The following is a 23,325-nucleotide window of genomic DNA, read 5'->3' as shown; positions in this document are numbered from 1 at the left end:
CATGGAGTATATCACTCCATTCGCGCTTTCTATCTTCTGCGCGGTCCATACCACGCATGCTGCGCTATATTCAATACATCCTGCATGCATAATGATGCATTTTCGTTTCTGGCGCCGCTGAACTAACCCGGAAATACTACATGAAAAGTGATTTTTAGTCGGTGTACAGTGCAAGTATCCCTTGTAAAAAAAAGTAATTTTTTGAAGTCCTGGTGATATTTATACTTGGTGAAGATTTCTTTGGATACTGGAGCGTCTGGAGACGTGTTTGTTGGACATAAATTGAGGTAATGTGGTTCTAAAAATCGGTTTGAAACACTGGAACGTGCGTGAAGCTGCGCTATGCATACCCCGCTAGTGTTACATTTTATTTTTAGTTAGCCGAGCGAGAGTGCACTGCGGGCTGTAGTCGACAATTTCACAATCCACACAAGGATTGGCAGGGTCCAGGCTAGCTTCAAGTTCTGAAAGAAGGTTGAATCTTCTATACTTTTTTCATAAAAGTCAAGTCCTTGTACAAATTGCTAGAAATACTGAAAAGAAGGAATGACATGAATCTGGGACCGAGAATCGGCTTATTCCCAATTTTGTTAGAAAGTAGGGCCTAGCATATATGCTCAGGGCCTAATTAGAAAATATTCCTGACTCTCCATAGGTGTTTTTTTATGTGACGTACGCAACTGCAGAAGTGGAAGTGATCATTGAGCAGTATGCAGCAGTCTTTCCTCAATGCCATGGGAAAGATTGTCGGGCATTCTGTACTGAAAGTTTGCAATGTTCTTCCATCATGCCTATTGAACATGTTGAATTTCATTGCTTGTGAAGTACATGTACATATGCACACATGTATACATGTACATACCGCGGCGGTAGGGCCTAGCTACAGGGCAGGAATTTCACAGAGGCATAGGAGCCAGTTGCCTTGATGCCCCTGATCTTTGCCTCAATGCCCACTGAAATTTCCCTAGTATGATGTTCCAATACCAGTACCCTTTGCAAATGAAAAATTGCCTTGCCCTTTCAAGAACAAAGTTCCTGCCCTGTATGATTTTTACATTTTATTGTGAGGTAAATGGTGTAATGTGATTCTGACATAGGATTCTGCAACACTTCCCAAAAGGCCATGAACCAAAAACTACAATTTACAAACAGAACAACTATAAACAAGGCCACACTCAAACTGTATACTCACCTACATGTAAATTGAAATGCCAAGCATTGGCAAAAGTTCCATATCTGACCACCATGCACTCACCTTCAGACATACTGCCTCAGTCGCCTTGAAGTTTTATTGAAAACAAGTCTGTCAGCTTGAAAAAAACTGAGGAAAAGTTGGTTAAGGTAAGTTTTCCTTGTTAGAGTTTTAAGAAGCTCAAGAATCTTGATGACCGGATAAGGAATTCTTGGAAAGAGTTCCATATACGTGTACTGACAACGTTAAGTTTCCCTTAAAATGTTATAACAGCCATCAGAAAGTGATAACATGTCCGAAAAAGTGAAATTTTGCTAAGAAAATTCTGAAGCATTTACTTAGAGAACACTTGGGTTTGTTAATACAAATCTCATAGGTTTGTGCATGGGGCCTCAAGTGTTGTCCGTATATGGAACTCTTTCAAAATTCCTTCCCAGTGGTTTAATTAGTCTCAACCACATAGTGGAGGTCTACTTGTACCGGAGTTACATGAAGTACCGGTAGGTGTTTTTAGTGATTGGAAATTACACATTCATGTTGCTTTGAAAGAGTGAAAGCATGTGATCACATTACGGAAACTTAACAAATATAATATTGCAGATGTGAGGTTCACACTGTATATAATTAACAGATTTAACATACACGTAAATGTACAATCGATAGTTATTTAATTCATAATGCAACATTCCAAAACCAGGCTGACGTACGGTACACCTGCTCTTCCCCCGCTTTTTTGTCACTTCCAAGTGATCCAAAGTCTGAATTCTGTCTCTAGCAAGCTTTGGTTATCACAAGCAACTTCCATCAACATGAATGAGGGAAGTTGTAATACTAGGTACATGTACCTGTACCTCAGGGATAAAATGTACTGTACATACAGTGTACAGGTGCATGTACTTATATGTACTTGTACTTCAGCTGGGGCCCAAATTCATGGTCCGTCCAAGCACACAGTTTTACGCTAACAGAGGCTCTGCATATTTCATAGTGACCGTAAGCAATAAGCTCAGGGAAAGGCACACTTACACACGGTTTCTTGGAAGAAAAATTTGCTCATGAGTACTGGTATCAACAAAGGAAATCTCTATGCAATTTCTGTGCTAAGCACAGCAACTGCGAAATGATTCCATGAAGTACGCTTACCATTATTAAGCAAATGTTTGTCCCATGGTTAGCAAAAAACATTTGTTCAATGGTAAGCAGCACCATGAAACTGGGCCCTGGTTTCCAGATGATGGGTAACCAGTGCTATGGTACAATAGAGCATTTCTTCTTTGGTACTTTTTGTATCATGTGCATTCAAAATGCAGAAATACATGTACATGAGTGACCCCAAATCAATATTTTGCCACGCTGCATTAATAGTGCACAGAAAAGCAATGACACAGTTATTTCTTCTGGTAAAGTCATTAATTTTGTGCAGGCAGGAAGGTCAGTTGGAGCAGTTTCCACATCACAGACTCAGACTGTCCCAGTTGTCTGTGGATGGACGTCGCTGTTGTGGAATCATATCATTGGTTTACTATGCCATCTGTAGATGGCATTCCTGACTAAACTGTCACAATTCGACTACCGGAATCTCTCATTCACCCAGGCCAGTGAAGTAAATCACAGTGAGCTTGTCCTCTCCCGATCCTGGAGTGGATCACCCAGTACTGTATCTTCACTGAATAATTGATGTTTTTGTGAGATCACATTTGGTTGAGCTTTGAAGCTTGTCATGGCGAAGGTGGCAAGTTTTAAAAGTAAAAGGACTGCTGTAGTCTTTCGTGAGTACATGTATGTGTGGGTCTGTAAAGAACCAGAGGGAACTCGACATTTCGGACAGTTATTCTCACAGTATGCTCACATTTCAAGAACAGTTTGCCCAACGGTATACCGGTACATACGTGAAGAACATGCACATAGTACATGTACATTGCTTTGTCGCCTTGCATTGGACTCAGGTCTTCATATTGTTCTTTGCATACATGCAAGAAAAAAATGTTTACTGGTAGTCAATTTTGTGTTTTGTGGTCCATGTTTAAAAAACGCTAAAGATTATGACATTAAGTGTCACTGAAACTAAGGACATTTGCAATGCCATTTTCATGTCTTGGTACATGTATCTTGTAAAACCTTGGAAAAACATGTACAGTATTTACATGTACATGTGTGCATAACTGTTGTTACAATTTTATGTAAAAACACTCTAAAATATAGTGTGCGACATTCCAGGGAATTGCCCGAACATGCTGAAAGTCCTTTTCCCTGTTTGCCTGAAAGCAGTACTTGATTCCTAGAAAGTGAACAGGTCTTATGTTACATCAGACCATTGAAAACCACTCTGTTTGTTACCTTTTAAACTTCCTGTTCAGGGCATTTTGATACAATCCTTCAGGGGTGTCCCCTCCATTATTGTTAGCAGGAAGCTCTGTCCAGTGGCCATTGACAAAGGAATTATGCTTCTGCGTTATCACTAGAGCAGGTTGAGAGAGCTCAACAATATTTGTCTGACATTTATTTTATTGTGTTCAGGTTGAAAGTCTAAAAGATACATTGTCAAATCTTCAGATTTCCCTCATCAAAACCTTGCCATGTCTTCTTTAACTCCCCCCTCCCCCTCCTGAAACATGTTAACCTCGGGCAATATTGTGCTTCATTTACAGCTTGGAGTTCTGAATGTTTTTGGAGGAGGTATTCATTTCCTTGTTCTATTCAGGGTGAGGGCTGTACGGTAACATGATTGGTGTCCAGAGCAAAGACTAGACGGGGAGCCACAATGGGTACTCAGCCCTCCAGGGCTTGCACACTTGTGTCAATATGGATCCTCTGTTGCTTTGTACAGCTAAAAGAAATTCATTACCAGATGGGTCAGTCTGTAAATTTGAGGTCCCATTTTTTTCATGCCCCTATGTATGATTTTGTTTCAAACACATTCTTTGATTTCCATAACTGATTATATTGCTACACATTTAATATGCGACTCACTTGTCTAACAGATAAAAATAGTAAACCTACAATCAATTTCAGTGATGCCGTACATCCGATTCCTTGTGAACCTAAACAGTTGAAGTGTAACAGGGAGCACAAAAAGTCACACATTGGACCCCGTATCATCATATCCGTGTCTCATGCAGTTGTTACACGCACTGGTACATGTAAAACATGAAGAGGGTCTACCAGTGCAGTTAAGACGTCTGCACTCGTACGCAGGAGGTCGTGGGTTCGAGTCCCACCCGCTTGCGTGAGTACGTTTGTGGATTTTTCACAAGCTTTCGGGGGCAATGGGCATATATGCAGTGTTAAAATACACGTCGGGCAGGGCAAAAATCCAAAACTAATTACATCTTCCCGGCGCAAATCCATCCTTGAAAAAGTGAAGAGGGTCTGTTGCAGCTTCAGCAAACCGTTCCAAAGAAAGCTTGAAAATCAAAATGTTATTGATGTTAAATATTACCAAGTTTTCTGCTGTCATTTCAGCCATACAAGTAAAATACATGTACATGTATCGGTACATATACAAGGGTAGTGTGCTATTTCTGTTCATTATATACATGTACACGTACAGTATTTGTGACTTCGATTTTCCCTGCAGCTTGCCTTTAATAGCCTGCCAAATACTGATGCAGACTTCTTTCCCATCCAGAAAAAAAAAAAAGGCTTGCCAGGATTGCCGAGTCAGAAATTCTGTTTAGCACTTCAGTACCACTCCCCAAATCATCCCTGTCACTGTGTGTTGGCATGATGGAGTAGGCACTCATAAACGCTCCACTACGTCTGTTATGGAACAAGGATTCCAATCTCCAATTATTTCCTGCGCCGAGTGCACACTTGGGTAATTTATTAATGTTACATTCCGGTGAGCCTGGTTGGCACCGGGGATATTAGAACAGCTCTCTTGTTAAATTAACAAAATAGAAGGCCATGGTTAATATAGCAAATCAGTGCACACTCTACATGTATATGGAATGCACATAAAGTGATGTGCGTAATCGTTGAACATACTCGGTATGCAAATGATTTCCTTAGCCTCAACTGCACATGTAAATAGTTTGACCAACATACATGTACATGTGCATACGAGTGCGCTGTACATATACATGTACATGTACCATACTTTACATGTACATGTGTCGCGATCATGCGCACGGTTTGGTTGGTTCCCGATCTAAACATATGTTGTTGATGCACTGTATACGGACACCAGGGCCAGTTTACAAGCCACGGCATGGCATGGGTTCCATTTTTTGCTGCTTTTTTGCTTCAACGTAAATGAAACCTGAAACAGAGCTCTTGCCGGAATTAAAGGGTGTCGCTGTGATTTAGAGTGTCAGAAATAGCGCGATTCATGGAGCAGGGTGTCCTGAGACACGCTGAAACTACGGACGTCAAAACATCCATGGCTGAACCCTTGGCGAAAACCCTGATTTCGTGGATTGACTGGCACCTAGATTTTTCCCCATTAGGAGCCAATGGCTACCAAATACTGTTTTTCTGTTTAAAGGGTTGTACATGTACTTATGAAAGAAATCTTGTTTTGGATGTCAGTTTTCATTACGTACACAAGCATGCACCTACATACATGTACATTGTACATACTGTACTGTACATAATGTTTACTGTGTACTTAACAGTTGTGTACAGTGTCATACATGTACATGTACCGGAAATTCAGAAATGTTAGTTTGAGATCTTTGTTTTGTGTTTTTGCTTTATAAGGAGGTCGATTCATGTAGGTTGATATGTTTTTATTATTACTTGTATAAATTTATCAGGTCATTTGTTTGATGGGGGCAATGTAATCAGTCTTTCGTCCTCCCCGTAAGTAGAGCCAAAGAGCATATCCTTGTAATTTTGATCTGAAGTGCTCCAAGTTTTTTCTTCGGTATTTCTTGTTTAAAATGAAAACGTCCCAAGAGTACATTAAGAAAATGTTAATGAGATCTTCCCGTTCCTCGGCCCATTTTTCTTTCCGTGTGCGTGCTGCTCTTACAGGATTTCAGTGTCCTCCGGTTCTGTTTGTTAATTCTCAATTAATGTCGTCTCTATTAGATCATATTTAATGGAAAGTCCATCCCCGGGCAATGCATCCAGTCACTGTTGGATGATCAAGTGGGGGGACACACTGGAATAAAATCATGTTTCTCCTCTTCAAATTCCCTCAAAAAGTAAATACAGTGTACACGTACCTGTCAATTATTTGACCTTTTTAAACTTGTAGTTTATTGGAAGATGAAACTTGTTTCTGTTTCCTTTCCGAGACATTTTTCATAGTTTTATGCTCTCAAAATTTCCCAAAGAGATTCAGGTCATGACATTAATGCATTCGGTGTGAAATACATGGCATGTACCACATCAGTGCAAATTATAAGTACCGGTACATGGACATCAGCAGTGAGTCATATTTAAATTAAAGGGACTTACATACAATGTACATGTATAAACTTAGCTTCCAAACAAATGGCGAGTTGAGGTACTGGTACAGTACATCTGTACCATAGCCATGAGCTCACAACTCAAAAATTATGTGTACTACCCAGCCAATTTACAGTGTAAAAATAGTACCCAGTACCCATGTACATGTAAAATTTTCCCTCTTTTGTTGAGAGTGGCGCTGCAGTTCAACATTCTCCTTTTATTTTTTTTTTATTTTATTTTATTTGTTGGGGGTTGCTTAGCCAGACATCGGGTGTTTTCATTCAACCTTTTGAGATACGGATTCTATTTGCTGCCCAATTTTGTCAGCTCTGCTCAGCCGTGCGTGTCAACCTGTCAATGCACTTGGCTTGCCTGTTTGAATGGGCTGACCCCTATACCGGAGCTGGAGTCGCTGGAAACATGGAACCGGGTGTCCAGCTACTTGTACATGTCGTTCTATTTTGTTACAGTGCATTGTCTTTGATTGTAACACAATCACTAGTTTAAACAACCGTATCGGTTACCCTCATGTGCTGAAGTGTGAGCAATAATCCTGTACTTACATGTACATGTACGTGGGCTTAACCCTAACCTTCCCCAACCACACAGAGTTAAACAGTAGTAAAGTGTTTCATTCTGTGGGGATAAGTCTGGTAGGCCCATAACAGCTGGCTTTTGCATTGGGTTTGGCATACCTCAGAAAAACTAAACCAACAGCCTCCGTGCACAAAGTCCCATGTGCCTTTGTGTGAATGGGGAAGGTTAGGTCCAGCAACCCTTGGGCAGTTAGGGTTAAAGTGAGATGGAAAAAAAACTGTTTGTAGTGGAACAAGTACCATTGTCTCCCTTTCCCATCGTTTGTGCATTTAGCTACAAATAAAGGCAAATGTATGCGCAAGTGTCAAATACCGCTAACTAGAACGTACATGTAATGGTGTGACAGTTTTACCTTTTTTTCAGAGCCGTTTGAAATCATCCTCAAAGAGTTGAATCCGATAATTGTATAAATCGCTTTATAAATTTATACTGACCAACTCTGCAGTGTTAATTACAGCGTTAATTTTTGTGTAGATGTTCTGAAAACTAGACGTACATGTACATGTACATGTATCGGCAGACAGACATGTAATACGGGTAACAAAATACATGTACAAATGAACTTTGTACGTGAACATGTGTATGTTAATATGGATATGTGAAGTACATGTACATGTAAAAAAAATTTAAATCTTATGGACGGCCGTGTGTGGCGTGTTAAAAGAAAACTCTCAGTTTAAAAACAGTGTTTTTTAGGTTCCCTGCAAAACTGGCACAGTTTGTGTTGTCACAACCCGAGCTTGTTGAGTCAAGCGTTGAGGAACTAACCACACCGTCTCGTTTGCAGCAGGATATCCTGTTGGAAAACCCTCGCCTTCATTTCGACCAATTTTTATTAGGCCCGGCTGCCCTTTGACTTCATGGGCTCATCCTGTGTAGCACTTGCACGTTTGCTTCCCCAATCACAGAAATTGCCGCCCGATTCCGGCTGGAAAACTAGCCTCCGATCATGTGATAACTTGATAACGGATTATAACTCATACATTTACATGTACATGTTGGACTTACATGCCATACATTCTGACAGCCTGAAAATGCATTGAACACAAAAAGTGAACAAAAAACTTATAAGACACAGTAGAGAGAGTAGGTCCCTATTTATTTACATATTGGATGGAAATTGAAACACCCCTTCCAAAAAAAAGCAGAAAGTGCATGCGCATGTGATTATCCCCATTATACAACAAAATTAAACATCACAGTACAAATCTGGCTGTGTTTAAAATGAGTGTTCGGTCAAGTTGATGGTCAGTGTTCATGGAGACCTTTCTATGGAAATCTCTGTGTAATTCAATTTGAAATTCCTGACATTTCCACAGACCTCTGGCTGGGCGAATCTTTTTAGTTAAAGCAGAATTGAAGATTGTTGACATTGTGAGAGCAAAATTCCCACAGCATCAACTTTAAAGGAGCAGTCTCAAATAAATTGTACCTGTAGAAACATGCCACATGCCCTGGTCGGTACATGTACAGTCCATGTACAGTATACTTATGTTTTAGGCACATTCTCCAGAATATGTACTATAGTTTGAAACCTTTATAAGGATGAGAGTAACGTGTGAATTTTTGTTTGTTTCAAGCAAGTGTAACATCATAATTTCGTTTTCAACAAAAGGCACTGGTATGTAAAATAATTTTGCATACCTTTTGTTGAAAACGAAATTATCATGAAATTTTACTAAAATTTCACCAATATTATAAGGCCTCCGCGTAAAACCTTAATTGCCGAAAGACCTTTGCATAATGTGTGGAAGCCATACGGAATGGAGCTTATATTTGTACAAGGCATTGCGCTTTAAATGAGAAATACATGTATGTCCCATCCCTAAATTGAATCAACATATGTCGCTGGCCTCTTGAAGATATGGTAGCTTGGTACATGTAAATATTTGATGGCGCATGGTGATGGACTTAAGTATGATTGGCCCTGCGTGGTGTTGAATGTTCGGCATCTTGCAGAAAAAGATGAGCATGCTATCTGAGCGACGTGTAGTAGATGTGATACTGCTTTGTGTGGCTGGATTTACATTTACATCGAGCTCGTTGATGAAAGACTTGTGGTTGTCGTTTGACCGTCTTCAAGTGCACACAAGCAGCCAATAAACATTTGCAAGAGCATTATACGATTGGACTTTGATCCCGAATGACAGTGAAGACAATTTATCGCTCCACGCACTCCAGATTCTGAAATTGAAAACTTGTGGCCTGTACCATACCTACATGTACATACATGTACCAGTACGCTGGATGGCAGAGGCTGTCATGTGCAGGCAGTTTTCATCTTGGCAGAGTTAAAATTCAATTTCTATTGATCCTCAAAGTAGCCATACTGACTTGCACCATGACAAAGATATTGGCAGGTTCATGTCAGAAAGTATAAGGCCACATCCAAATGAGATGGCTTTGGTCTGAAATTATATACTGTACATGTACATGTAGCGGTAGGTTTTAATGCATGTAATGGTTAGTAACCAAGTTAGTCCTAGCTTGGAGAGAATGCCAAATGAATTTCAAAATGGAAAGTCAAACTCTTGGAGGATTTTTTTGATCGAGGAAAGCAGAACCCAATTACTGATTACTTAACACAGAGCTCAGTGCTTCTAGAAAGTACCAAGTATGTGCTATTGGTTACAAGTACTTTGGAGGAATGGAGAGAATTCTAGCCAAATGTCTCAGAAAAATTGGGTGTGTAATTCATTTCTCCAACACGTCCAAGATCGAACCTCACCACAGTACATTGTGTTGAGAATGCATCCCGTGGATGTGGCATTTTTGGAGAGGAAAGCAACTTCTGTTAGACTTTTTAATATTTAAGTACTGTCCAATTTTACCAGTCAGTCTTTCCCACCATATTGTGCCTTGCCACCACTGTGCCATTGCCTCTCCATGTGGATGTTAATAGCACTCAGTACTAAACCGTTGGTATTTGAATGTAAAATTGCCTTTCCAGAGCAGCACATTGTCCAGTGCCAGTCTCTTTCCTCACTTCATGTTGGTGTAAGCATGTATCTTGAAACAGTCGCTGAGTACGGTACAATACATTGTACAATGTATATCACATACACCTAGTGTGTGGGGCATCACTTGTGTATTTGTCTGACGGTTTCAGTTTGCTGTGTGTGTCATGTTCCTAAAGGAAATGAAATCGTTCTCTCAACTGGCAAACCGTGCTTGTGCAGATCCGTGTGCTGCTTGTGTGGTCGTAACCTGCAACTTGTATTTTTTTGTAACTTCGGTTCTGTTTGCACTGAATGCATGTGTACATACGAGTATAGTTTTTGATATTGCAGCCTACTTCCTCATCCAAAAAGTACCAGTGCTGCAAGATAAAGGCGACGTAATGACCTGTAATTACAATGTTGTGTTGTTACCATATTTAGTCGTCACTTTTCTCGTTTGCCCTTTCAGTGGTGCCTACATGTATGTGTAAAGTGTACTGTATGAAAGTACATGTACAATGTACATGTACATGTGCACTTGTGTGTGGTGACTGTACTTTGAGAGAAATGATGTAGGTTTTTGCATTAGCCACAAACCAAGTAAAGGGTCCAGTCTGTAAGCAGTGTTTCCCCCATTGATTATAAATACTAGTATCTCATTTGACACTTGTGAATGAACGTGCAAGGTGTAGTTTGAATGGGGCTGGAATGGAAGCAGTTTTCATGCAAAGTTGTCATTCCCTGGTAAACTTGCAGTCAAATTGGATTTTACGGGAATTTATCTGTCAGCTTTGACATACATGTGTACATACAAACAGGAAAGATTGAATTTAATAGGATGATAGAATACATGTTGTACATGTACATGTATGTGTACATGTGAATGTGTACAGTGTACATGTACACAGATGCTCAGACACACATGCTCAGTAGACCCATTCCTTGCGCTGTCACTGTTACAGGTTTTGAATGCCAGTGGTTAGCAATCTGTGGTTGGCCTTCAGTACAAAATCAAAAGAATAATTCACAGTGTTTAAAAAATCCCCCCCAGCTGTGTCTGGTAAATATATCGAAGTGAAAGTACATGTATATGTAGGTACTAGAGGTAGTGGTCCCCACACCACCTGCACAAGTATTACATGCGATTCCAAGCACAGGTGCGATACAGGTGTATGAAGATTCAAGGGATGCAACATATCTGTGTCCTCGATGTCAACTTTCAGTTCCTGTTGTACAGTTTGTTTTAGTCTTGCCTTCAGCAGCAGGTTTGACACATTGTAAACTGCTGCCATTGCACTTTTTTGTTACAGATAGTGTGTTGCCATGGGCAACCTGTTGCTAAAGCTACGAGGTCCGCAGGATGACGACCCTCAGATCTTCATTGACTTTGAAAGTGAGTCCCAAAGCCATCGGCTCATTGTCGGGGCAGTACCCTTTCAAGATCGTGAAAATTGGTATTTACAGGAGTGTCCACCGAGGCGATATTTTTGTGAGATAAATGAGAAGAATCAACAGCAGAGTGTTGAATCGTGAGCGTTAAAAAAGTGACTCAGCAGTACTTGAATTTGTGCCCATGGTGGATACTCTTGTTTGTTAGTACTGTAGTTCTCTTGGTTTAGGATTCAAATCCTGCTGTTGTCTTAATTATTTTTCCACCGATTACCAACAGAGGCGGAGCCCAAGGAAGACGAAGACGAAGTATACTCCATGGTGGAGGATGTCTTAAGGGAGGCAGACGAGATACTGAAGGACCTGCAGCATTATGGAGGGGCGGGGGAATCCATTAGAACGGTAATGCACCTGCCAATTGTCATCCCTTCCCCACCTTTGTACCTTTTCACCTTGGTCCAGTGTTCAAGCCCCAGGTGTTTTTACCATGTGCATCTTGACCCTTGGCACATCACATGGAAGGGTAGTTCTAGGGGGTGGGGATTGGGTCGCTAAGAGCATTGATGAGATGGTTAGGGATGGAGGCGGTTAACTACAGAAGTTGGGTAAGACTTCATGATGCTTTCTTGCTACCACTCTACACTGTAGGATATGAGCCACTTTCCAAAGAAAGGACCCAGTTCACCTGTTACCATACATGTATATACATGTAAGAGCTCAGCAAAATTCTTGTCATTATAAAAAAAACCAAGATACAAATGTATTACTTTCCTGTAGAGACCAGCTGGCTTTAATACTGAGGGACAGTAAAGAGGGACATGCATGAAGCATTCCTTATACAGGTGTAAATGTTGTAAAGCACTCGCCACTGATTACTTGTGTTTGTTTTTTCATATTTTTTCAGGCTATTTGTAACCCCAGAAATGAAGATATGCAGCAGAAGGCCTGGGCTGACGTCTGTCCTTTGGTAGCACGGCTCAAGAGATACTTTGAGTACTCACAGAAAATTGGTAAGTCAGAACAAGAAAGACAGCCAACTAAAAACTACCAGAAATGACGACAGTCGTTAGTTATTACTGCCTGCGTTTTGGAAGCAAGAGTTTTGCCCATCAGTGATGAGATGTTGTCGTCACTGTTGACTGGGTATATGCCATACATAAACAAATGAGGGGGAAACAAAAAAGGTTTGGTTTGATGGAATTCGAACCTATTACATCTTGCTTACGAGTGCAAATACCTTCAATGTGCATCCAGAAAGGGGTAAGTTGAAACTGAAGTTAACAGGCAGTTACGGGTACTGCTGCTTGTACACGCTCACTGACCTCGCCGTGTGCGGAATTGAACGTGGACCGTGAGTTACTTAATCTGCATCAGAACAGAAAAATGAATGATTTGTCGTCATTTTTGTTTTTGCCTCAATGTAGAGAAAGCTTTGAGGCCGTTACTGCAAGCGTTATGTGCCGATGTGGACATGAAACCTGCCGAACACCTAGACAGGCACCAGGCTTTGGCCAAGCAGTTTGCCAGAATCCTCCATTTCACCCTCAAGTTTGACGACCTTAAGGTGAGTGGAGTTTGTCAACAGTCAAGTGGGAACAAATTGACAAAGAACGATCACTTAACCGGTGGCTGATTGCACCTTGCGCCCATGTGTTTAATTATTTTTTGTGTTCGTAGCCAAAAACGTTGCACAACAGGGTGTTTCAAAATAGTCTGCAGGTCGTTGAAATTCCCCTCAGAGGACAATTTGATGAATGGCTTGATGTGAATTGCAAAAGCTGCAGCCATGGTAAAGGAGCGATTTTCATCCCCTTGGAGATGCTCAGCATTCTCTAATAATGCAATGCGGTAGTCCAACGGTGGCTGTGGCCTGGAGGAACGACTGGCCAGGTTTTGTCTGCAGTTTTTGTCCAAGTGGTACCAGACTGTTGCCTTTACTTGGGCTTGCCCTTAGGGCCGGCTCTGTCTCTGGCACCAAGACCCTCACCAGTGTCTCATTCACTTCAGTGGCCCGATTGAGTCATCACACATGCGAAGGTTCTAAGAGTTGGCTTCTGTGGCCAGTTAAAAACAAAGGCGTGTTTATGGGCGGAAGCTTCAAAAACTGGTCGGGGTGAAACATGAGTAGTTTGACATTGGGCAAGTGACATTGGGCCTGCTAGTTGTGAAATCATGTAATTTATCCAAATAGGTCAAGCTTTAAAAATCTACTCATTGGAAAGTTGATCAATCAGGAGTTTCTCTTATTCATCCTGAAGCAGTTTTCCCCTTAAACTTTTTGTGTTTCAATACAGATGACCAATCCATCAATTCAGAATGACTTCAGTTATTACCGGAGGACGCTAAGTCGAATCAAGATGCAGGACTCGGTGAGCTTCCCCCAACCCCCCCCCCCAAAGTTTGTAATGTAACAAAGTGTTAGACTAGTCAAACAACCAAAACAATAACTATAACAGGTTCGGTCAAGTTTTTGGATGCCCTGCTCATTTTTTTAAAAAACAAATCACATTGCGCAGTTGGCACGTCATACTTGATGATTCCTTGCAATGTAATTGTGACCAAATTTCCCCCCCCCTCCCAAAAAATGTGGACTTCAGTTCTGCTTCTAAGAGGTAAATGAGGAGCAGATTTTTTCATGAGAAATCTTAACATTCTCATCAAGCACAATTTTCTTCATATGAAAGAGACGTGTGCCCACTGTGGTTGTTGACAAGTCCATTGGACTTAGTACTGTTTACCCGAAGATGTTGCATCTAGCCAGCATCAAATTTCAAAACCATGCTCTTTTATCTCCTTTCATCTCATCAGGACCAAGGCCAAAACCGCACCTATGCCGTCAACAACGAGATGGCAAACAGAATGTCCTTGTTTCTGGCCGAGGCTTGCCCGATGCTCAAAATCCTGAGCGACTCGACCACTAAGTTTGTCACTGAGGTAAGCTTGCTTCATCCGTCTGTTCGGGCCGTTTTATACTTAACCACGACCTAGCCGTGACCAGGTTGCTCCTGCTAGCATTCTTATATAATAAAGTCATTTTTTGCTTGGGGGGTTACCTTTTAATTCAGAGTGAAGTTGGAAGTGTAGCCACATTGTGGTCAAGCCGTAGGCATTCAAAGACACCTCAGACAGCCGTTATACGACCCATATTTGACCACAGAGCACAGCTAGAGATTGAAAGTGTTTATTTTTGCCGAAGGAAGAAAACCAGAGATTTTAGAGGGAAGAACCCATCATGGAACAGGAAGGAATTAGGGAACAGCTTTGCTCACTGATGGATTGAGCCAGGATTCGAACCTAGGCCAGAGTGGTGAGGGGCGGGTACCTTACACACTAGCCACCTGTGCCGCCCATTATACCCCACTTTCATTCTTTGTGTCAGCTGGTGTAGGTCATCACCTGTATGTTGGACAAATACTGACAAGATGTCCAGCAATATGTAGATATCAAGACATTTCCTTCCATCTCTTCCTGCAGTGCAAGCAGGTTCCTGTTGAGAACACGACTGATGTGCTGAGCACGATGGTCTCCGTATGCAAGCTCATGATAGCTAAGAGGTAAGCATGTTGTCAAATTTTGATGGACGTCAGGCTAAGATTCTTTACCACTTTGTGCCGGGGTATCTAGTTTTGAGGACACAGGCTTTATACACGAAGCTGGGGAGCCCGAAGCTGGACAAAAGAGCTGGGCCTTGTAACAAAAGACCGTACTCTGAACAAAAGACGGAGCTGCTGGGAATTGCCAACATTTTTTCAGTTGTCATTAGGGGAGGAAATCCATCACTGTTTTGAAAGATTATACCACTGTTTGTGGCATTCAGCACGAGCGGATTACCACCGGGGACAAAAGTGATCCAGGCATGAGCGATGTAATACCACTGCACGCTAGTCTGACCCCTGTTGAAAAGACGTCAGCAGCGCACTGTGCCTGTTTTGGGAACAAAAGAAAATTACGTAACATCGCACAATCTGGACCCTTTTCACAAGGCGGCAGGTCTGGCTGAAATACTTGGGCGTCAATAGATGTTGTCTGTCAGATTAGAGTAGCCACCAGAGAGCCATTCATGTGGGTGTAAGCGTCCAGTAAATGAAGTTAGAACTTTTTAAAGAAGTTTGAAAAGAGAAAAATATAAAAAGTCATCCGGCCCAGTAGAATCAACATGGATACATAGGCCCGGTGCGAAGTGGTTAAAAGCAAGTTGTTTAAATAGCCCAAACTGGTCCTCAAACTCGAGCAGGAAGGAGTGGGGGGCGTAGGATGGGGGAAGGGAGTAATTTTCCTAACGGTGGAAATCTACCCCACATCGCAATCCTCGCATATGAGAGATCTCTGGACCGGTTTTACCTGGTACCCCTGGTCAGCTGACGTGGACAGGTGAGCTGAGTTGTGGGCTGATAAGTGCAACGTTTGGCTCCCTGATGGGAGAGGCATTTGAAGGCATTCAGCCTGTCACAGCTGATTCACATACAGCATGTATACATTGTTTTGTCCCTTCATAACTTCCCTGGTCAGGACCATGATTGATACCGACACCATTTGTGTGCCCTTGACTACTCTTGTTTGCAACCCAGCCTCGAGTGAAAAACTATGCAAATTGCACTTGACCGAGTTTCAGCTCTCGTGCAAACAATCCGCACAGAGTACAAATGTGACCCACTCTGACAAAATGAGTCACAAGATGCTAGAACTATCTTTGTGACAAAAAAGGCCGTTTTTGCAAAATCTTGCACAGGGCTAGTCATTAGGAACCCTGAACATTTTTCACCCGTGTAATGCCCGTTTCCTGTGGATGTCAAACTGAGGAATATCTCACAACGGAGAACCCACCTTGCTCTTCCTAATGCAAACAGTAAAGGAGATAATTGAAACATAGCCTCAAGACTCAATTTGGTATATCCAGTCATCAAAGGCGATTGTGAAGCAGTTTATGGCAGAGAAGTACTTGGCAGTTACATGTAATTTATTTCCTTTCATTTTCACAAGGACTTTACAGAATATGGTAGTACTTATCATGCTGTTTAGATCTATCATTAAGTAAATAGGTTTATTTGCTTCCTGGTTGAGAGTTCAAAGCTGTTTTGCTTTAGGAGGCCAAAATAAGTGTCCTTTCCTTATTTTCAGTTTCCGTTGGTCACTAACGCCAAGTTTCCTCACGTTTCACTTGTTGCCCTTTGTGCGTCAATTTCCCTTCCTTGGAGGATGGGTTTTCCAGTTGTGTCCACAGTGCCCAGTCACCGGGGTTTCCCCCCTAGTCCTGTTCCGTGATACTTCCTCCAAGGAACTGGAAGCTGAAATTACCTTCTCTGTTTTCCCGCACCACTGCTTCACCAACAGAGCTCTCCAACTCTACCCAGGCTATCTCCCAGCTAATCAGAGAGCCTGTGTCTTCTGTTTTCTCTCTTTTTCCCTCTCTCCAGCGAGCACTACTGCAAATTCCAAAACGAAGACACCGCTCTCTTCTGCATGCGTATCATGGTCGGCCTCATCATTCTGTATGATCATGTCCATCCAGTAGGCGCCTTCGACAAGAAGTCAAGCATAGACGTAAGTTATTTTGGTCTTCTCTCCTTTCTTATCGGGGGAAGTGAGCGGCAGGAATTAGTGGCAGAGTTATAGTGCAACGATTGCTGTGGCTTCATGACGCACTCATATCCTGTTTATTGACGAGTTTGGCAGGGTTGCAATAGTTTACTTGTGGAGCATGGAATTCATTGGCACAGTTTTATTGCGGGGTTGAAGTAACATTTGTCTGAGTCTGACTTTCTTCCTTTTTTTTAATTTGACAGGTGAAAAGTTGCATAAAAGTGCTAAAAGACCAGAGTCCGAATGAGTTGGAGTCTTTGATGAATGCACTGAGGTAAGACACGGACAGAGTTGATGTCTTGGGTTACTTTGGTGGCTCATGCAAAGTGCACCATTGTAGATGTCAGAGATTGCAGGTGGCATTGTGGACGTGGCTTTTGGATGTGGAGGAGATGTAACATTATCAGTTGTACATGGAATGGAAAGTCAAACCACAGGTCGGGTCGCAAGTTAAGGCACACAGAGAATGAACAACAGCAGTTAATTGAAAGGGCCTTGGCATTACCACAGTTCATTTGTTATTGCCTGGCACTTAACTTGAGACTGGACAGTTAAACTTGACTTGAGACTGGACAGTAACTTGACTTGAGACTTGACAGTAACTTGACTTGAGACTGGACAGTAACTTGACTTGAGACTGGACAGTAACTTGACTTGAGACTGGACAGTAACTTGACTTGAGACTGGACGGTAACTTGACTTGAGACTGGACAGTAACTTGACTTGAGACTAGACAGTAACTTGACTTGAGACTAGACAGTAACTTGACTTGAGACTGGACAGTAACTTAACTTATCTGGATGTGCTGTTGAGCACCCACAGCTAGGAGGTATTTCAGGGCATCCAAGGGCTTGGAGCAGACAGAGCGGTGTGTGCTCCCCTGTGCCCCCATTTCTCCCATTTTAGGGTCTTATGTTCCTCTTCCTGCCCCTGATATCACCTCTTTCTGTACCCTCAGATGCATGCTCTTAGCTAAATTCATCCTTAGAGTATCATGGATTCAAAAACACTGCTTTTGGAATCAGTGTCATGTTACGTTTGTCAAGTTTACCTCCTCTGATCAACCTCCTCAAATCTCTTCCTGCAGGTACAACAGCAAACACTTCAACGACGAGACCACACCATGCTCAACTAGGGCCCTGCTCACCTGAGTTAACCTTTGACACGACCCTTCCCCCGGTCATATCTCGCACACAATCCTCCTGGCAGGACCTATCTTTCTTGGAAATCTTAATGGCAGAACAGTGGTCCGGTTGTTTTGTTAGCCAGGTTACATAGGATCGGCCAAGAGAACGATTTGTGCGTTTTGGTTCTGGGAACATTTCTGTAGGTAAGAGATGCAGACTTTTTTAATTTCGATTTATTTATAACCTTGATACCAGTCATCGCTGTAATGACTGATTACTGTTGGAAATCTTTGATCAAAATTTGTGTAATTGATTTCAGTGATTCCGTAGCTAATTAGTTTCATGTGAACCAGAATTTGGTAAGGAACTTTCCCGCCTGTGAAAAATGGTTTCCCATACTGACATGGAAAATCTCTAAGGATGTCTCAGGTGCTTGGAATTGGCGATGGGCTGCAGTGGGAACACGTCCCGTTTTGAAAACGTAAAGAAAGCTTGTCCTGCAGTGGGAACATTTGCCTGGTTAATGCAGGATTAACCTGAAGGAAATATCGCTCATTCCTACTGGAAAACAGACAGGGTTCCACGAGGTGCCTTCTGTGGTACACCGACACTCCAAGCTTAGAGACTCTCCCTAAATCCTTTGATATGTAACTTATCTAAACCAACTGTTGCCCATTAATGCATCGGTATTTTTTTACGAGCCAAGGAACAAAATAGTCTTACCTTTGTCTTGTTTTACGACTTCACTCGAGGCCGTCACATAATGGTGTACCATACATGTATGATCTTAAGAATATCAGCATATTGATTAGGTATGTAACGATCTGGCAGCATTCCAGCCTTGCTTGGGGTAAGTAGACTCTCATGAGACTGTGTTATTGTGGATTGTTTCAGTTCCTCATCCTTCACCTGTTGGAGAATGGAGGACTGAAAGGCCAACGTTTTAGGTAGAAGTGGTGCTCTTTTTTGGGGGGGGGGCCGGTTAGCCTTGTTTTTTTCTGCGATATACTTTCTGGCAGGGATCCTTTCTGAGGGAAATAGTCATTCAGGTGAAACACCTTTCATGTTTTTCAAATTATTACACGTTGCAGTCTGTCATTTAATTAAACAGTAGTTCAAACCCAAATTTTACGGGGCGCATGTGGCCAAGTGGTTAGGGTTTGTGACTTCCAATCACAGGGTTGGAGGTTCGAATCCAGCTGCTGGTAGTATGGTATGGTCTTGGCAAGCCACTTCACCCCTGCTTGCCTCTCTCCACCCAGGAGTATAAATGGGTACCAGCATTAGCTGGGAAGCAACCTGCGATGGACTGGCATCCCATCCAGGGGGAATAGAAATATTGTCAGTCGTTTCATGCCAAGGAAACCAGAGATAAACACTGGCCTTATGAGCCAAACTGGCTCGGACCAGACTTGGTTTTAAACCCAATTTACAAATATGATGTGATCGTGGCTTAGTTCAAAAGGAAAATCCCACCCAAGTTGGAATCCAATTTGGGCTGTAGCTCAGGGGAAGTCTGGGTTGGGAAAGTGTTTTCCCTTTTTCCCAAGCCCCTTAAAGTTCTTCCAGTTGTTTGTTGTACCAATTCAAATACATATAATACAGGTTCTTGAAGAGGGAGAGTTTCGGAAGTGCTCATTATGTACATGCAGAACTTGTGTTCTTTGTCAAAGGTTTCAATGTAGAAAATCACTGAATGATTCAAAAGAAAAATTGGTAATGTTGTTTGTTAAAAAGTCTTCATCTGAGATAGTAATCTCTGTTGTTGCATAGTATGTGAGAACTATTTTTCCAAAGTCCCGGAGATTCGTTTTGCTTTGTAACTTTTGTATGATCTTAATTATTGGTTAAATAGAAACTTTATTTTTTGTTATTTTTTGTACGGTAGAATTTTTTTCACACTTGAAGAAATCATGTACAAGTAGGGCGTCAGAATTTTGTATAAATCTATCCTAAAAACTTACTTTAAAAGGTATTGAATGTTTATGTGGATAACTAGAACTCTATCAGAATAGATGCAAAGTGTAGATATAAAAATATTTTTTCGAATTGAATAGTTGATACTTGATAGTAGCCTGTATACTTCCATCTATAAGATACTATAGCAATTACATGTGAACAGGTGTCTTGAGTAAGTAAGGTAAAAAAAACGGCTAGAAAAGCTAGATGAATGTCTGAATTTTTTTTTTTTTTTGAAAGGTATATTCACTCAGATTTTTTAAAAGTAAATTATTGTAGGAAGTTTTGACCTCTTGTGGGAGAGGTCAGGTTTGCTGTTCAAAAGCTTAAAATTATCAGTTTTAAGGATTTAACGTCGAAATATGCATGGATTGAAGATATGACAAGAGAACAGTCTTTTCCATATAAAATTTCACAGTTCAGAGCTTTTTTTAGCATTATGGAGTGCGAAAGATGTCCTTGAAAATAGCAAATTGTTTTTCAAGGTAATGGACAAGATTTGAATTTTTGAAAGAGGAAAGAACTTCCAAGCATACAAGGAAAGCAATTCTACCTGTAGATATATGGGTTAATTCATTTTTTTAAGAATGGTCGTAGTTATCTTATGAATCACATGTTAAATGGGCAAAATGTCATATTTGTCATGCTGTAAGAGATGAGAAGATCCTCTTCAAGTGCTGACATTTAATGGGTCAAATGGACCTTCCACATTTTACTTCAAGCATACCCTTAGAGGGTATGCTTGAGACCAGTTCTTTATAAGTCTTTATAAGTCGCAGAGTATTGAGAGGCGATATTAGACCTGCCTGGTCCCCAGGGTCCTCAGATTGTTGGCCCAAGGTCCTCAAATTGTTTGCCTGTCCTCCATTGTAACTTCTTAATCATCTTTGTGAGGCACTAAGCCAACATCAGAAAAAATGCTCCTGGCAAAGCACGGTTTCTTTTATTAAGATGAAATCTGCTTTTGCTCTGTACTTGCTTAACAAATAGAAACCTGAAACTGAAGGCAAGAAGGTCTTGATTTTTGTGGGGAGATTTTTTTCCAAGAAAGCACCTTGATTTTTACACCTCACCGAGGACTTCTGTTGTTCTTATCTGCATGCAGGGTTTACCACAGTCAAGGAAACCTTTTTCTCTTTCTCTTGTTTTTGTCAGTGGATAATTATACAAAAGTCACCCAGTTTTATGCTTTGAAGATTTGAATAATTTGTAAATATTTTGTGCAAGTTTGGGTTCAACTTTGTGTTTTGAAAGTGTGTATGAAATTCATTGCTCTTCTGAAACTTAAAAGGATTTGTTTAAAAGGCGCTTATGAGAGAGGCACTCTTCTTTGAAGGAGTTATGAAATGGATTTTCGAAAAGATACTCCATTTTGTTTCTCCATGATGAACACAGTTCCAACGTTTCCCCCCTTCCCCGACACTTTGCTTTTCTCTCTGGTTCCGTCCTTGTCGCAGAGTCGCTCATCGCATTCATGTGCGAAGCACAAGTCAGCCGGAAACCAATCGCAAGAAGTTTATGTAGTGCAAGGCATTTTGGTTTGTCAATGGCATTTGACGTGCTTTGAAAATTGTCGGTGTTGAGCAGAGTTTGGGAAACTAGCCTACAGGACGATCTCGATTGTCTTGAGTTTGCTAATGCTGTGAATGGAAGCACTGGGAGTATGCCCCTCGGGTTGTTGAAGTTCTCGAATAATCCTTTAGACTGCTTGCCGCATTAGTTGCTGTATAAAGCGCCACTAGGCTGTTTGAGTTTCGACACAATGCTACGACACTGGAACTGATAGCTTATAATCTGCACCACAAAAACAATTCCAAATCTGTGTCGATCTACCTCAGTCATTCCTCGATTGGTTTTCAAATTGTGCGATGACTTGTCTTCATTTGGTCACACTTGTAGCCCGATGTGTCCCAGTTTGGAGGGTGATTGACAAAAACACGTCATCATTTTGAAGCCTACAGCCCCTAAATTCCCCCATAATACCGAGAACTCGCCTAGCTCGGAAGATTTTTCATTCTTGGTAATATCAAAACAGATGCTTCGAGTCTTAACGAAGTTTATTTTTGAACCGTTTCATTTGTAACTTCTAGGGGCGCAGTTTTACTACATGATAGGTACATTTTTTGAAATCTTAACAATTTTCCCAAGTTTATTAAGTCTCTGAACGGTGAAATAGGTTCAGTGTAATTGAAAGTTTCTATGCATAAGTGCTTCTTGAAAGTTTCTATTCATAAGTGCTTCTTGAAACCCCAAGAGAAATTGGCCCGTCGAGGCATCGTCAGTTTATTTACAGTGTTGTGGCTCAAAAGGCCGGCACAATCAATCTACTTTGAAGATGACATCATTAAATTCTTTTCAGTACAAGTAGTTGGTTGTAGTAGCAATATCTTCCATTACAAAATTTCAAACCAAATATGTGACTAAATCTGCAAAGTGAGTCTTGAAGTCATTTTCGAATTCGTGAGATTTATTTGAAAGATGAAATCGTCGGAGCTCCACACTTAATTTGTTTCAATGAACACTCTTTGTAGCAAATATTGTAATTAATGAATTAAGGACATGTTATTGTTCACTATGCCAAGTGACTTAAGACTCATTTTGCCAGGTTGTCGTAGATATTGGGAAAATAGTATTACAAAGAAGAAATAACAGTTTCATGCGTAAACTTAAGATCGTCGTCTACCATCATCTGTCGCCAAACAGTAGTGTTGAAAGAAATCTTCCAATTTAGCTTTATTGAATAAAACGATTACAGTCTTCTATATTTTCTTGTCCTTGACTTTATTTGGCTTCCGCTCTTGACTTTCCAGCTTCAGTGAACCTTGACCACAAATTGTGAATATAAGTACAGTGTGCCTTCCTTCTGTACCTTCTGTACGTCGGAGTCGGTTAAACTTTCGGAACAAAAAGCCCCCCCCCGAACCCGCACACTCGTGTTTGACGAATAGCGCCCTCTTCCTCTCCAATACCGCGCGGTTTCCTTCAAGTTGTGAACACACGAGGCGCCCTACGCAAAGAAAGTGCTTGGCTTCGTAGAAGTCTTCCACGAATCACACTGCCACAAATCGCATTGCTGATGCTCCAAAGAGCTTTGTTGTTGGCCAATCACTGCATTGCACTTGGACCTGCACTACTCACCCAT

At 41.4% G+C, this 23,325-nt stretch overlaps 1 protein-coding gene across 1 annotated transcript; it reads left to right on the top strand.

Annotated features, from left to right (window-relative positions):
- Positions 1 to 79: 79 nt before the first annotated feature.
- On the top strand, positions 80 to 22,945 carry LOC110980339 (CYFIP-related Rac1 interactor B-like). The gene is made up of 11 exons (XM_022236943.2): positions 80 to 287; positions 11,439 to 11,521; positions 11,798 to 11,919; positions 12,422 to 12,527; positions 12,942 to 13,081; positions 13,812 to 13,886; positions 14,326 to 14,451; positions 14,992 to 15,071; positions 16,932 to 17,058; positions 17,301 to 17,371; positions 18,185 to 22,945. The coding sequence occupies exons 2-11, from the start codon at positions 11,452 to 11,454 to the stop codon at positions 18,246 to 18,248; spliced, it is 981 nt and encodes a 326-aa protein (XP_022092635.1). The 5' UTR covers positions 80 to 287; positions 11,439 to 11,451; the 3' UTR covers positions 18,249 to 22,945.
- Positions 22,946 to 23,325: the final 380 nt, after the last annotated feature.

This window comes from Acanthaster planci, linkage group LG18, assembly GCF_054643075.1.
Source record: "Acanthaster planci isolate LZ-2023a linkage group LG18, COTS_SCS, whole genome shotgun sequence".
NCBI classification, from domain to species: Eukaryota; Metazoa; Echinodermata; class Asteroidea; order Valvatida; family Acanthasteridae; genus Acanthaster; species Acanthaster planci.
This window is presented reverse-complemented; position numbering and strand designations above follow the sequence as displayed.